The sequence below is a fragment of the Megalobrama amblycephala genome, linkage group LG10 (genome assembly GCF_018812025.1).
Source record: "Megalobrama amblycephala isolate DHTTF-2021 linkage group LG10, ASM1881202v1, whole genome shotgun sequence".
In the NCBI taxonomy this organism is placed as follows: domain Eukaryota; kingdom Metazoa; phylum Chordata; class Actinopteri; order Cypriniformes; family Xenocyprididae; genus Megalobrama; species Megalobrama amblycephala.
Window position 1 is genome coordinate 29,829,456 of NC_063053.1, and position 14,065 is coordinate 29,843,520.

The 14,065-nt window shown below is 37.5% G+C and overlaps 1 protein-coding gene across 1 annotated transcript in view; it reads right to left on the reverse strand.

The window, feature by feature from the left end:
* The window catches only part of eys (eyes shut homolog), a gene marked incomplete at its 5' end in the record, with an annotated part of 227,664 nt that overhangs the window by 128,344 nt on the left and 85,255 nt on the right, over positions 1 to 14,065 (reverse strand). Inside the window, one exon of the mRNA XM_048203800.1 lies at positions 11,262 to 11,461. Within this exon, the coding sequence (XP_048059757.1) occupies positions 11,262 to 11,461 (200 nt within the window). The remainder of the gene's footprint in view (positions 1 to 11,261; positions 11,462 to 14,065) is intronic.

Below are 14,065 nucleotides of genomic sequence, written 5' to 3' on the forward strand. Positions count from 1 at the left end.
GTTTCTGAATGGTGTCATCATACTGGCTACAGGGTATCTGTTAGATCGCACAACACAAGGCGTGTGAATTCACGTCACACGCACGATAACTGGAATTTAAAAGTGAGAAGAAACATATGATCAATAAACTGTTGACTTAGATGTAGATAGGGATTCTCTTTGTGCCGTGAACTTTTCAATGCGCAGTGCAACTGCGCACTGCGATTCCATATTGCTTCAAGCACATCATTCTGCAGCCGGATGCGCATAAGCGGTTTGTGCTGCTGTTTTGAAGCGTTTCATATTATTATGGTTTTGCACACTGAAAGATTATTAATAGCCTATTTTGTTCTGTCGTATCTATAGCTTGTTGCCCCATTAAAAATCTGCACAATACATTTAAAATAAATTTCTTTTAATCTTACATTAATATAAATACATATAATTTTTACATATAAATATAAATCTAATATATATATATATATATATATATATATATATATATATATATATATATATATATATATATATACAGTGTTTCCCATACATTGACTAGACTGTGGCGGCCCGCCACATTCTAATTTGTCCCGCCACAGTCTCAAAATGAAACGGAAATTATGTTTGTCGCGATATTTAAATTACCGTCTGATAATTGCGCTCTTTTATATGTCAAAAGTGGGAGTCATAGAGCAAAATAAGTAGAATAGCACCAATTAAGTTTTCGTGCACTATATTCAAAGTCATCTGAAGCCATTCCATAGCTTCATGTGAGGGACAGAAGGACATGTAACGTTACATCAATAAGATCACGGTCAGAAACTCGTCTTCCCTCCGCAGCAGCTGTCAATCATTCTCTGTTCAGCACTCAAACAGCGCGTCGCGTTCGGTAACGACAATCAGCACGGTAAAACTCTCCAATATGATATATTCCCATTATAATACTTGTAGATGTAGATAAAGGGCTGCGGATTTGCATAAAATGACTTTATCTTGCTGGAGTTTATTGCTGTTTCTGAACGATGTCATCATATTGTCTACAGGGTGTCTGTTAGATCGCACAACACAAGGACTATGAATTGGCGTCACACGCACAATAACTGAAATTTAAAAGTGAGAAGAAACATATGATTAATAAACTGTTAGATGCAGATATACACAGGGATTCTCTTTGAACTTTTCAATGCGCAATGAAACTGCGCGCTCTGACTCGATATTGTTTCAAGCACATCATTCTGCACCCGGGATGCGCATAAGCGGTTTGTGCTGCTGTTTTGAAGCGTTTCATATTATTATGGTTTTGCACACTGAAAGATTATTAATAGCCTATTTTGTTCTGTCGTATCTATCATATCTTGTTGCCCCATTAAAAAGCTGCACAATACATTTAAAATAAGCATATTTTAATCTTAAATTAATATAAATACATATAATTATTTATATATAAATCTAATATAAATCGTTTTTTCATTTCATAAGAATACAAATAGTAATTTTAATTTTTTTTATTAACATTTGGATTTATAAAATTACTGTGCAAAGTTTTTTTTTTTTCCCCCAAGAATTAGGCTAGAATACTTTTTGCTGCTGAATTATACACTCACCTAGTTTACTTATTTATTGGTCAGCTTATGATTATGTATTTTTATTCATTTGTTATTTTTCATTTGCATTCTGGATTGGTTAACAAATCAAAGAGTGACCATTAGTTCCACAAATACAGATACAGGCTCCCACTAATAAATGAATTCAACAAAGGTAACCTCTTTTGCTACATATTTTTAATGGTTTAAATGGTTTAATGGTTTAAATGTAGCCTACTATATGTTGTGTACATGTGCCCTACCATCACCAATAAATAAATGACTTTTAGAGCACAAAATTGTTTACAAGAGAACAAATTTCTTCATTGATCTAGTCACTTAATTTTGCTCTCAGAATGCCCCAGATTTATGCATTTAAATTTAAAATGTACAAACTTTTCCTCCGGGGGGCATGAGGAGCCGATGTCCGCCCACCACAGTCTCACAAAATCCTGTGGGAAACACTGTATATATATATATATATATATATATATATATATATATATATATATAAATATATATATATATATATATATATATATATATATATATATATATATATATATATATATATATATACACAGTACAGTCAAAAAGTTTGGAACCACTAAGATTTTTAATGTTTTTAAAAGAAGTTTCGTCTGCTCACCAAGGCTACATTTATTTAATTAAAAATACAGTAAAAAACAGTAATATTGTGAAATATTATTACAATTTAAAATAACTGTGTACTATTTAAATATATTTGACAAAGTAATTTATTCCTGTGATGCAAAGCTGAATTTTCAGCATCGTTACTTCCAGTCTTCAGTGTCACATGATCCTTCAGAAATCATTCTAATATGCTGATTTGCTGCTCAATAAACATTTATGATTATTTTCAATGTTGAAAACAGTTGTGTACTTTTTTTTCAGGATTCCTTGATGAATAGAAAGTTCAAAAGAACAGCATTTATCTGAAATACAAAGCTTCTGTAGCATTATACACCACCGTTCAAAAGTATGGGGTCAGTAAGAATTTTTATTTTTATTTTTTTTGAAAAGAAATTAAAGAAATGAATACTTTTATTCAGCAAGGATGCATTAAATCAATCAAAAGTGGCAGTAAAGACATTTATAATGTTACAAAAGATTAGATTTCAGATAAACACTGTTCTTTTGAACTTTCTATTCATCAAATAATCCTGAAAAAAATATTGTACACAAATATTGTACACATTAAATGTTTCTTGAGCAGCAGATCAGCATATTAGAATGATTTCTGAAGGATCATGTGACACTGAAAACTGGAGTAATGATGCTGAAAATTCAGCTTTGCCATCACAGGAATAAATTACTTTGTGAAATATATTCAAATAGAAAACAGTTATTTTAAATTGTAATAATATTTCACAATATTACTGTTTTTACTGTATTTTTAATTAAATAAATGTAGCCTTGGTGAGCAGACAAAACTTCTTTTAAAAACATTAAAAATCTTAGTGGTTCCAAACTTTTGGACTGTATATATATATATATATATATATATATATATATATATATATATATATATATATATATATATATATATATTATTTATTTTTTTTTTTTCATTTTTTTTTTTTTTTCATTTCATAATACAAATAGTAATTTTAAACTTTTTATTAACATTTGGATTTTAAAAAATTACTGTGCAAAGTTTTTTTTCAAGAATTAGGCCAGCATAATTTTTGCTGCTGAATAATATAGTCACCTAGTTTTTATTTATTTATTTATTGGTCAGCTTATGATTATATATTTTTAATCATTGTTGTTTTTCTCTATAACGAAGTAGTGTGTTTAGTGCATTCTGGATTGTCAAAGAGTGACCATTAGTTGCACAAATACAGATGTATAGATAAAGGCCCCCACTAATAAATTAATTCAACAAAGGTAACCTCTTTTGCTACATATTTTTAATGGTTTAAATGTATACTCTACGGCCCGGTTTCACAGACAGGGCTTAGCCTAAGCCAGGATTAGGCCTTAGTTCAATTAGGGTATTTAAGTAGCTTTTATGAACATACCCTAGAAAATAACATTACTGGTGTGTATCTTGAGACAAAACAATGGCTCTGACAAATTTTAAGATAGCCAATACTACTTGCTTTCAGTTAAAACAGCTCAAACATGCATTTTAGTCTAGGACTAGCTTAAGCCTTGTTTGTGAAACCGGGGGTACATGTTTAACCACTTATGAACTATCATTTAGCCTACTATATGTTGTGTACATGACTAATGTGCCCTACCATCACCAATAAATAACTTTTAAAGCACAAAATTGTTTACAAGAGAACAAGTTTCTTCATTGATCTAATCACTTAAATTTTGGTCTAAGAATGCACCAGTGTTACGTGTATGCAGGTCGAGAGACGAGGCAGATACGGATTTCCACAATCATACACTTTTACTTCATTAAACAAGAGCAGGAACACCAACATACAACATTAACACAACAGAGAACGGACAAGGAATGCAGGGAGTGAGTGCAATATATAGGAGTGCTGACAATAGAGTCCAGGTGCAGGTGATCCGTGATGATGGGGAGCTGACGAGGGAAGTGAGTGCAGGTGACGAAACAGGAGGATCATGGGAAATAGAGTCCAGGGAAACACGGGATCTGTGACATTACCCCCCCCCTCCTGGTAGGCGCGTCCTCGCGGGCGCCCTGGAGACCTCAAGCTGGTGCAGGGGGAGGAGCAGACTGGAGTGGAGGTCTCCAGGGCAGGTTCAAAAGCAATGGCGGGTCAGGGGCTGAAGGCAGCCATGGCGGGTCAGATGCAGCGGGCAGACATGGCGGGTCAGGTGCAGCGGGCAGACATGGCGGGTCAGGTGCAGCAGGCCGCCATGGCGAGTCAGGGACCGAAGGCTTCATGCAGTCGTGCCCAGGCGGCGCTGAAAGACCGGCGGGAGATGGCGGAACCAGCGGCTCCCCCGACCGAAGTGCAGCCGGGGCTCCAGAAGGCCGCAGTAGGAGACAGGCGACAGACAACAAAGTGAACACTGGGGGGAGTGAGGAGGCCAACTGGAGCTGAGGGACGGAGGGACGGAGCGAAGACGGAGGAGTGCAGTCCAGAAGTGAGGGCAGGCTGACGAGGGACCAAGGTGTGAACGGGGGCAGGATGGAGACTGGTGACACTGGTGGACTGATGGGCAACGGTGGAGCAGAGGGAGGTTGGAGCCAGGGTGACGGTAATCGCCCAGAGGTCCGAGGTGGAGATCTGGGCGAGGGGGCTTGAGGTGGAGGTGTAGTGAAGACACAAATGGACGGAGGTGGGAGAGGGAGGCAGGGAGGGAAAACAGTCTTAGGGCTGTATGTTTCAACAACAAAGTTCCTAATAGGAGCAGCTGGCTCGGCGGCGGCTGGAGCTGAGGGCTCGGCGGCGGAGACTGGCGCTGCTTGCTCGGCGATGGAGACTGGCGCTGCTTGCTCGGCGGCGGAGACTGGCGCTGGTTGCTCGGCGGCGGAGACTGGCGCTGCTTGCTCGGCGGCGGAGACTGGAGAACTTGGCTCGGCGGAGACTGGAGATACGGGCTCGGACCAAAAGTCAATTAACCAGACCGCATCATCTGGCGGTTTGCACAGGGTTGGAGCGGTAGGCTTGGAAAGGGCTGGAGCGGGCTCTGGAGATACTGGAGCGGGCTCTGGAGATACTGGAGCGGGCTCTGGAGACACTGGAGCGGGCTCTGGAGATACTGGAGCGGGCTCTGGAGACACTGGAGCGGGCTCTGGAGATACTGGAGCGGGCTCTGGAGATACTGGAGCGGGCTCTGGAGATACTGGAGCGGGCTCTGGAGAGACTGGAGCGGGCTCAGGAGAGACTGGAGCGGGCTCAGGAGAGAATGGAGTGGCTTGCTTCCTCCTCCTCCGCTTATATATATATATATATATATATATATATATATATATATATATATATATATATATAGATATATACAGGGAGTGCAGAATTATTAGGCAAGTTGATTTTCTGATCATATTTTTTTCCCAAGCACATTTTACCAATTCCAATCCACATCAATCTTAATAACTACTATTAATATTGTTTTTAATCATTTATAAGTGATATATAATTGTTCATGAAGGCTGGAAATGAAAAATGCCTTATATTCAGGTGTGCAGAATTATTAGGCAAGTTTTCTTTTACAGGCAAAATGAGCCAAAAAAGAGATTTAACTCAGACTGAAAAGTCAAAAATTATTAAATACTCATGAGAAGGACGCAATACTAATGCAATACTAGAAATTGCAAAGTTTAAGCATGACCAAGGGACAGCAAAATGCTCATTGGGTCAGCGGGGTCAGACAAAAACAGGTGGAAAAGAAAAGACACATGTTAACTGCAAAATAATTAAGAATTAAGGTGAAGAATTAAGTGTGAAACCATCAGGAACCCTTTAGTCTCCAGCGCCACCATTTTCCAGAGCTGCAACCTACCTGGAGTCTCCAGAAGTGCAAGGTGTTAGGATCTCAGAGACTTAGGTTAGCTAAAGAATCCTAAAAAATGACCTGCACTTGATAAGAATCACAAGCTGAAGTGTTATAAAATACATGAAGACTGGGTTTTAATAGGGCTTATAGACAGACAGCTTGAGAATGACTCCTGATGGACCAGCACCACATCCTCTTGTACCACTGTTTGAAGAATTTATCCAGAATCTGGCAGTAAGGTGTTTGAGTTCACTTTTAGTCCATCTCTTATCCTGAAATGTCTGTCTTGCAGAGATGGACTAAAAATGATCTTCCAAAACTTACTGCCAGATTCTGGAAGATAAATTCTTCAAACAGTGGTACAAGAGGATGTGGTGCTGGTCCTTCAGGAGTCACTCTCAAGCTGTCGGTTTATAAGGCCTATAAAAACCCAGTCTTCATGTATTTTATAACACTTCAGCTTGTGATTCTTATCAAGTGCGGGTCATTTTTTAGGATTCTTTAGCTAACCTAAGTCTCTGAGATCCTGAGACCTTGCACTTCTGGAGACTCCAGGTAGGTTGCAGTTCTGGAAAATGGTGGCGCTGGAGACTAAAGGGTTCCTGATGGTTTCACACATAATTCTTAATTATTTTGCAGTTAACGTGTCTTTTCTTTTCCACCTGTTTTTGTCTGACCCCACTGACCCAATGAGCATTTTGCTGTCCCTTGGTCATGCTTTAACTTTGCAATTTCTAGTATTGCATTAGTATTGCGTCCTTCTCATGAGTATTTAATAATTTTTGACTTTTCAGTCTGAGTTAAATCTCTTTTTTGGCTCATTTTGCCTGTAAAAGAAAACTTACCTAATAATTCTGCACACCTGAATATAAGGCATTTTTCATTTCCAGCCTTCATGAACAATTATATATCACTTATAAATGATTAAAAACAATATTAATAGTAGTTATTAAGATTGATGTGGATTGGAATTGGTAAAATGTGCTTGGGAAAAAAATATGATCAGAAAATCAACTTGCCTAATAATTCTGCACTCCCTGTAATTGTTCATGAAGGCTGATAATGAAAAGCGCCTTATATTCAGGTGTGCAGAATTATTAGGCAGGTTTTCTTTTACAGGCAAAATGAGCCAAAAAAAACTGATTTACCTCAGACTTTTTAGTCAAAAATTATTAAATACCCATGAGAAGGATGCAATACTAATGCAATACTAGAAATTGCAAAGTTAAGGCATGACTATTGGACAGCAAAATGCTCACTGGGTCAGACAAAAACAGGTGGAGAAGAAAAGACACGTTAACTGCAAAAGAATAAGAATTAAGGTGAAGAATTAAGTGTGAAAGCATCAGGAACCCTTTAGTCTCCAGCGCCACCATTTTCCAGAACTACAACCTACCTGGAGTCTCCAGAAGTGTGAGGTGTCAGGATCTCAGAGACTTAGGCAAAGAATCCTAAAAAATGACTCCCAATTAATAAGAATCACAAGCTGAAGTGTTGTAAAATACATGAAGACTATTTTTTATAGGCTAGACAGACAGATTGAGAGTGACTCTTGAAGGACCAGCACCACATCCTCTTGTACCACTGTTTGAAGAATTCATCTTCCAGAATCTGACAGTAAGGTGTGGGAGTTCATTTTTAGTCCATCTCCTATCCGGAAAAGTCCGTCTTGCAGATATGGAATAAAAAAGTTCTTCCATAACTTACTGCCAGATTCTGGAAGATAAATTCTCATATACAAATACAAATGATGCATGCTCTCAAATATAGTGTCCTCATGGCTTTATTCTGGCTCAGATATTACGTGTGCGCGCTCGGTTATGGATGGTTCGGCTGTGGGCACCAAGCGACAGAAACATAAATCGGCGGCTAATATTTGAATGTGATGTGTCGTTTAAATCATATCAGTTGATCTATAACGCTTTTGAATTTAGCAGTGAACGTTCTGATCTTACTGGTGTTTGTCGTACGCTTCAAATCGATCGCTTTTCATATCTTTATGGACATTCTAACTGCATTCTATAGGTTATATCACGCAGGGAGTTGTTGCCCTGCATTATATTCATCATCAGTCAACTGTATGAAATGTCAGATGACCTATGTAGGCCTGGGGGCGGGGCAAGTGCGTTAAATGCGTTAAGAAAATTAACGCATTAAAGATTAAGTAATCTAATTAAAGCGTTAAACTCCCAGCCCTAAAACACATGTATGTGTGTATATATATATATATATATATATATATATATATATATATATATATATATATATATATATATATACACACATACATATACACACACAAAAGATTATACAATCATCTTATGTATAATGAGAAGCATTTTTTTTCTGTCTGTGGCAGTTCTAATGGTTTTCATTTCAACATATCAGCACTCAATCTGTTCTGAATCTTTAACATTATGCAAAATGAGAAAAGGCTGATTTAAAATTGATTGAGCTCCAATTTTTTGGTCTTTAAAATGTGTGCTTTTGTCCATTACCAAATGAGACAGGCTTAAATACAATCGGCCTGCGAGTCATCAGTCTGCAAGTGATTTCAAATGAGAGTAAACACAAAGTGGGACGGGGGCGTTTGTTTTCCATTTGAGAAAATCAATCCAATGAAGCCTCATTTGGACAGACAATGCTTTCTCATTCCACAGCTGTCTGTCCGTCCGTGCATCTGTCCACCTGACATGATAAGAATTGCAAATAGCATTATCGCCCAGGCTAATCAGAGAGTCTGGACAGAGGGCTTATTCACATTAGAATATTGTCTTAGGAGGAAGAGATAATGAGATATGTTATGTGTTGGATGGGCCCTTTTATGCAGAATGTGTAATGCACCACAACGCAATTTTAGCCCTTCAGTTCAGCGATAATGTTGTAGCAGCTGCTGCATAATCAGCCACTCTGGCAACCTTACAGACCTAAGAACCAAGAGGAACCATGGAAATGTATCTGGATCAGTGTCTGGCAGAAACTAATTACAAGTTTTATATTTAAAAAAAAAAAAAAAATGTAAATGTAAATGTTAGTGGTGTTAGTGGTGTTTTGTTTGCAATCAAATTAATGGGATTGAACGAATCTGTGATCAAATTATTCTCATTCTTTTCCATAGTTAGTGGTTTGAGTCTGAATGAGAATCGGTGAATGAATCTGAGCAAATCTTTTAGGTGAATGGACTCAAAAGATTGAAGTCACTGAGAAAACTCAAAAGCACTACCACTATTATTCGTAACTATAGCCCATGAAAGTTATTGCTTTAAATTATGAATAACAATATTATATAAATATTTGGGGCATGATCACTTAATATTTTGATATTTGTAATTCTTTTTGTTTATAGTTAGTGATAGCTAAAGTTTTTTTTTACAGTAGCTTCCCCAACACTGATCTGGACTGCATGCATTGCCCAGAAGCACTGTAAGCAGGCCCGGATTAAGAACACATTGGGCCCTGGGGCTATAGCAACACCAAGGGCCCCCTTTCATCTGATTGCCATGTCACAGTGTCTTGTACAACAGTAATTTTTTTTTATTATTGTTATTATTTTTATATTTTTACAAATCTTATTTTATCAAATCATTTTATATAAGCACAAGCACACTAAATATTCCTTGCTATTTAACACATTACAAACAAATGCATTAACTCCAGATATGAACTCCAAACAAACAGGTTGCCAAAAGCAGCAAAAACATTTGTCATAATTCAGTCATAGCCTAATTCCTCAATGATTACTTTACCATGAATATTTTAAAGAGATAGTTCACGCAAAAATGAAAATTGTCATTACTTACATGTTACATGTTGGTAACCAGACAGTTGACGGCACCCATTGACTTCCATAGTAGGAAAAAAATCAGTGGGTGCCATCAACTGTCTGGTTACGAACCTTCTCTAAAATATTTTCTTTTGTGTTCAACAGAAAAAAGAAACTCATTCAGGTTTAAAACAGCTTGAAAGTGAGTATGTGATGACAGGATTTCAATTTTTGGGTGAACTATCCCTTTAAGGACAAGGGTCCGCATGCTAACTATTAGGATGCTGTCACTTTAAGACCTGCACGCGCCCGATTTTCTCAACTCCCTTCGGACATAACCAACTGTGTTTATGTAAACCTTTTGTGTATTTGACAGTATTATAGCGCAATCAGACGCGAAAGATGAAGTCCAGTAGTCAGGCGCTGTTTGACAGGCTTAAGTGTGTGTGTGCACGCTTCAGAAAAAGCGCATCTCAGAACAGCACACGAATGACATGTTTAACTGGCAGGGCTTTAAAGCACATGCAAATAAAGAACTTTTGTCATTGCGAATAAGTGCAGTGTCCCGTGAGTAACTCTACCGCTGACATGTGATGTGAATGTGTCGAGGTCGAGTTGTACGGATGGAGGCACCAGAACTGCAACTGAAAGGATGTGCTTCAAAGGCAGATAGTGGAGACAAGTCACACGACATTGGTGTTCGTCAAAAAACAGTAGGAAAGTTAATTCGGGATTTTTACGCGGGTGATGATGATGAGAGAAAAAACATTGACATTCTGAATTCAAACGGCAATAAAATCAATCGACTCGTCCCTGTAAATGTTGAAAACACCTTAGGTTTTCATGAGAAACAATTACCATCCGAATAGGGCTTAACTCGTTATAAGAATAATAACTTGCTGCAGCTGCTATCTCACCTTCTTCAACGTGTAAAGCACGCAGATCGGCGACGGTGTCGGTGGGTGAAGATAATTGTGAGCTGCCGCTGCACGCGGGGTCTGGCTCGGATGTTTTATGTGAACTGAAATAGTTAGTTTTGGAATTTTTGCTGTAAGATTAGCATCCCTTTTCTCTCTTTCAAGCTTATTTTTCCTTTTTTTGCGCACCACTATCACTTTTGTTTATCATTTTGAACACCAGCGAGGCCAATTTCCCATTTTCTAGTCTACCTGCGATAGCATAACGCAAAGAGGCGTTTCCCGATGTCATGGCGCGAATTGTAAAGTGATTTTGATTGGACGGTGATTTATCAGTCAGGCATATTTTCCAATAATTTTTTCTTGTTATTTTATTAGACAAAAATCAACCACCTATGACTTGTCAATCTCATTTCCTCCAGCCAATCACGGGCCCCCTCTACCCGCGGGCCCTGGGGCTTCAGCCCCACCTAGCCCTTATGTTAATCCGGCCCTGACTGTAAGCATAAGTAGATTGCAACCAATGGTCCCTCACTATTTAGGTTTACATAATGTCTAAAGTCTTGTTTTCACCTGCACGTGAAGTTGGCCCCTGGTCCATCCACACATGTCCCTCCATTGAAACACAGGGAGAAATTAAGAGACGTCTGCAGACATACATTCTGGTCAACTTCACAGTTCTTCCCAGTGAAACCATCTGCACATATGCAGGCATATTTGTCCAGAAGATCCACACAGGAGCCTCCATTAAGACATGGATGATCCTCACACTCCTAACACAAAAAAATAGAAATTAGGGACCTTGCAAAACAGTATTATATCAATATCTAGTTAGTGATACAATAATATTAGTAATTATTTTTGTTTTATACAGACATAATACATACACAATGTATTTGTATATTACAATATATAGGGTGAGCGAACATCAAAAAATTACAAATATTTCTCTGTCTTAATAGATTTCAGAATAATTAACATACAAGTATGTCAGATTTACTAAACAGGGCAAACTAGCAAGAGAAAGTTCGTGATCTACTCACAACGTGCGAAAATGACCAAAATGACCAATGCAATCTACCAAGAGCAGCACAAATTAGCGTCTGGTTTAAGACATGCTTTTTTGGGGCGGTAAATAATGGCACAAAAAAACAGTAAATTGACTAGCACAAACCTTATTAAATCACTGTGCATGATTTATTTAAATACTCGCAACCTATAAATTTTGCGTCTGAAAGGGAAACTCCTACAAATGCATATGAGATAAGGTGAGCAGCAAAAATAACTGTGTCCACGCCTTTTCAGCACTAATTTTTCACTGCATGTCTTTAGTAAATCCCGACAGTAGTTTTTTTAACAGCAAAAGAGGGTTTGTGCATAAGTTGTTAGCAAATCTGGCCCTAAAGGCCTTTGCACACCAAAATTCACATGCGAAACTTTCGCACGTTAAAAAATTAATGCGTCAATCATCCTCCGAATCTTTTGTCCGTCATAAAAAAATTTGGATTCGATTTTCTGCGTTTTTCGCATCCGTGGCACGCATTTTGAGAGACGTTTTAATAATCACACAGCTCCTTGATGATGTGAACTCTCCTTTCTCTCTATGCAATCTCGGGATTGGATGGACCCAATATTTCCTCTTTCTTTTTCTCTTTTTAAGAAGAGAGAGGACAACCAAATCGTGCTCACTACTTTAAGACTCCATTTTGTATTGTTTTGTGAATTTTTTCATATAACGGATTCATTAATACTCATCGGACTCAGTGTGCAAGGTCTCTGTGCGTGACAATTTTTTTGGAATACGAATGCGAAAAAAACGCATACGAAAATTTCCTACTCGTTGTGCAAAGGCCTTTAGGAACAAAATTAAACAAAATCCCACGTACACTAATGATTTCTTTAGACTAAACCAATAATTTAATAGTATTAAAATATTGGTTAATATTATAGTACATTTTAAAGATTAGTAGCCAAATGTTTACTATAAATTTTTCCTGAAGCACTAGTTTACTGCTTGATCATACCATTTTCATTGGGCACTAACACAGTTTTTACTGCATGCTGTATGGCTAAATTTAATTACATTTCTGTGATTTAAAGATGTTCATATAAAAAAAGATATATGACGCATTAGTGAAGTTGATACAGTAAGTGGATATACAAACAGAATGGCAGATCTCGTCCTATGGTCATTAAGGGAGCAAACAGCAGCTAATGAATTATTCCAAGCAAGTCCTCCAAGCAGCCAAGTGTTTCGTCTCAGGGGTACATTTAAGGCCATGCTAGGTATTAAATCAATTAGGGATAGAAGCATTTTAATCAGACACTTGTGTTTAGATGATTCTGTGGTTGTTATTCAGAAGAATCATCACCACCATCTAAAGCATATACAATTTCCAAGACCTGCTGGAGAGTTTAAGTTAGTTAAGAAAAACGTGTTTAAATTCCTATTGTAAGAATTATGAACAGCATAATATGGACAATGTTAAAACTTTACACATAAAATACATATAAAATCTACAAATAAAATATATACTTAAAAAGCACACAAACTTGTCATTGCATTGATAGAATTGCATAGTAACATTATTACTCTACATTATGTAGTTTGCTGTTTACAGGAAGTGTAGACCACAAGTGAAGATTTAATAGAATCTTTATCACACGCAGGTCCAGTTGAACTTGTTTCTGTGACTTCTAGATGTCTCTTTAGAACACAACTTGGGAATAAATGCTTTGCTGAAGGGCACAACGGTGATGGCTTATGGATTGCTCCTCACACTACACCAGCAACCTTTAAGTTGAACCTGTTTGAAAACCAAACCAATCATCAGCCTTGACACTACAACCGCTAGACCTCTCAAAGACAAAAATTCTATTAAGAACCAAAGTTATGTGAATTTATGAACAGAATTTTATATTTAGCCTAACCTGAAACCTACCCATCACAGAAAACTTTTTTGCATTTTCAAAAAACATCACTTAGGCCACATTCACATTATATGGTTCAAGTGACCCAATTCCGATTTTTCCTCCCATGTGACAGATCAGATATGACCAGACGAACGTGTAAAAAAAAACAAAAAACAAAAAAAAAAACACATGGATTCCGATATTCTCCAATTTTTAAGGTAGAAAATATAAGTATAATTACAATCATTTATGATCAGTGTTTTATAATTAAATTAAAGGGGTCATGACATGAAAAATCAAATTTTCCTTCATATTTTTACATATACAAGGTCTCATTATACAGAGGCTATTCCTCCTTGTTCTGCCAACGCTGCCACCCTTGGTGCCTCAGGGTGAAGCGGTTTCATGTCCCATTGTCCGCCCTGGATAGTTATGGCATTGGGAGGCTCGCTCCCTCCGAGGAG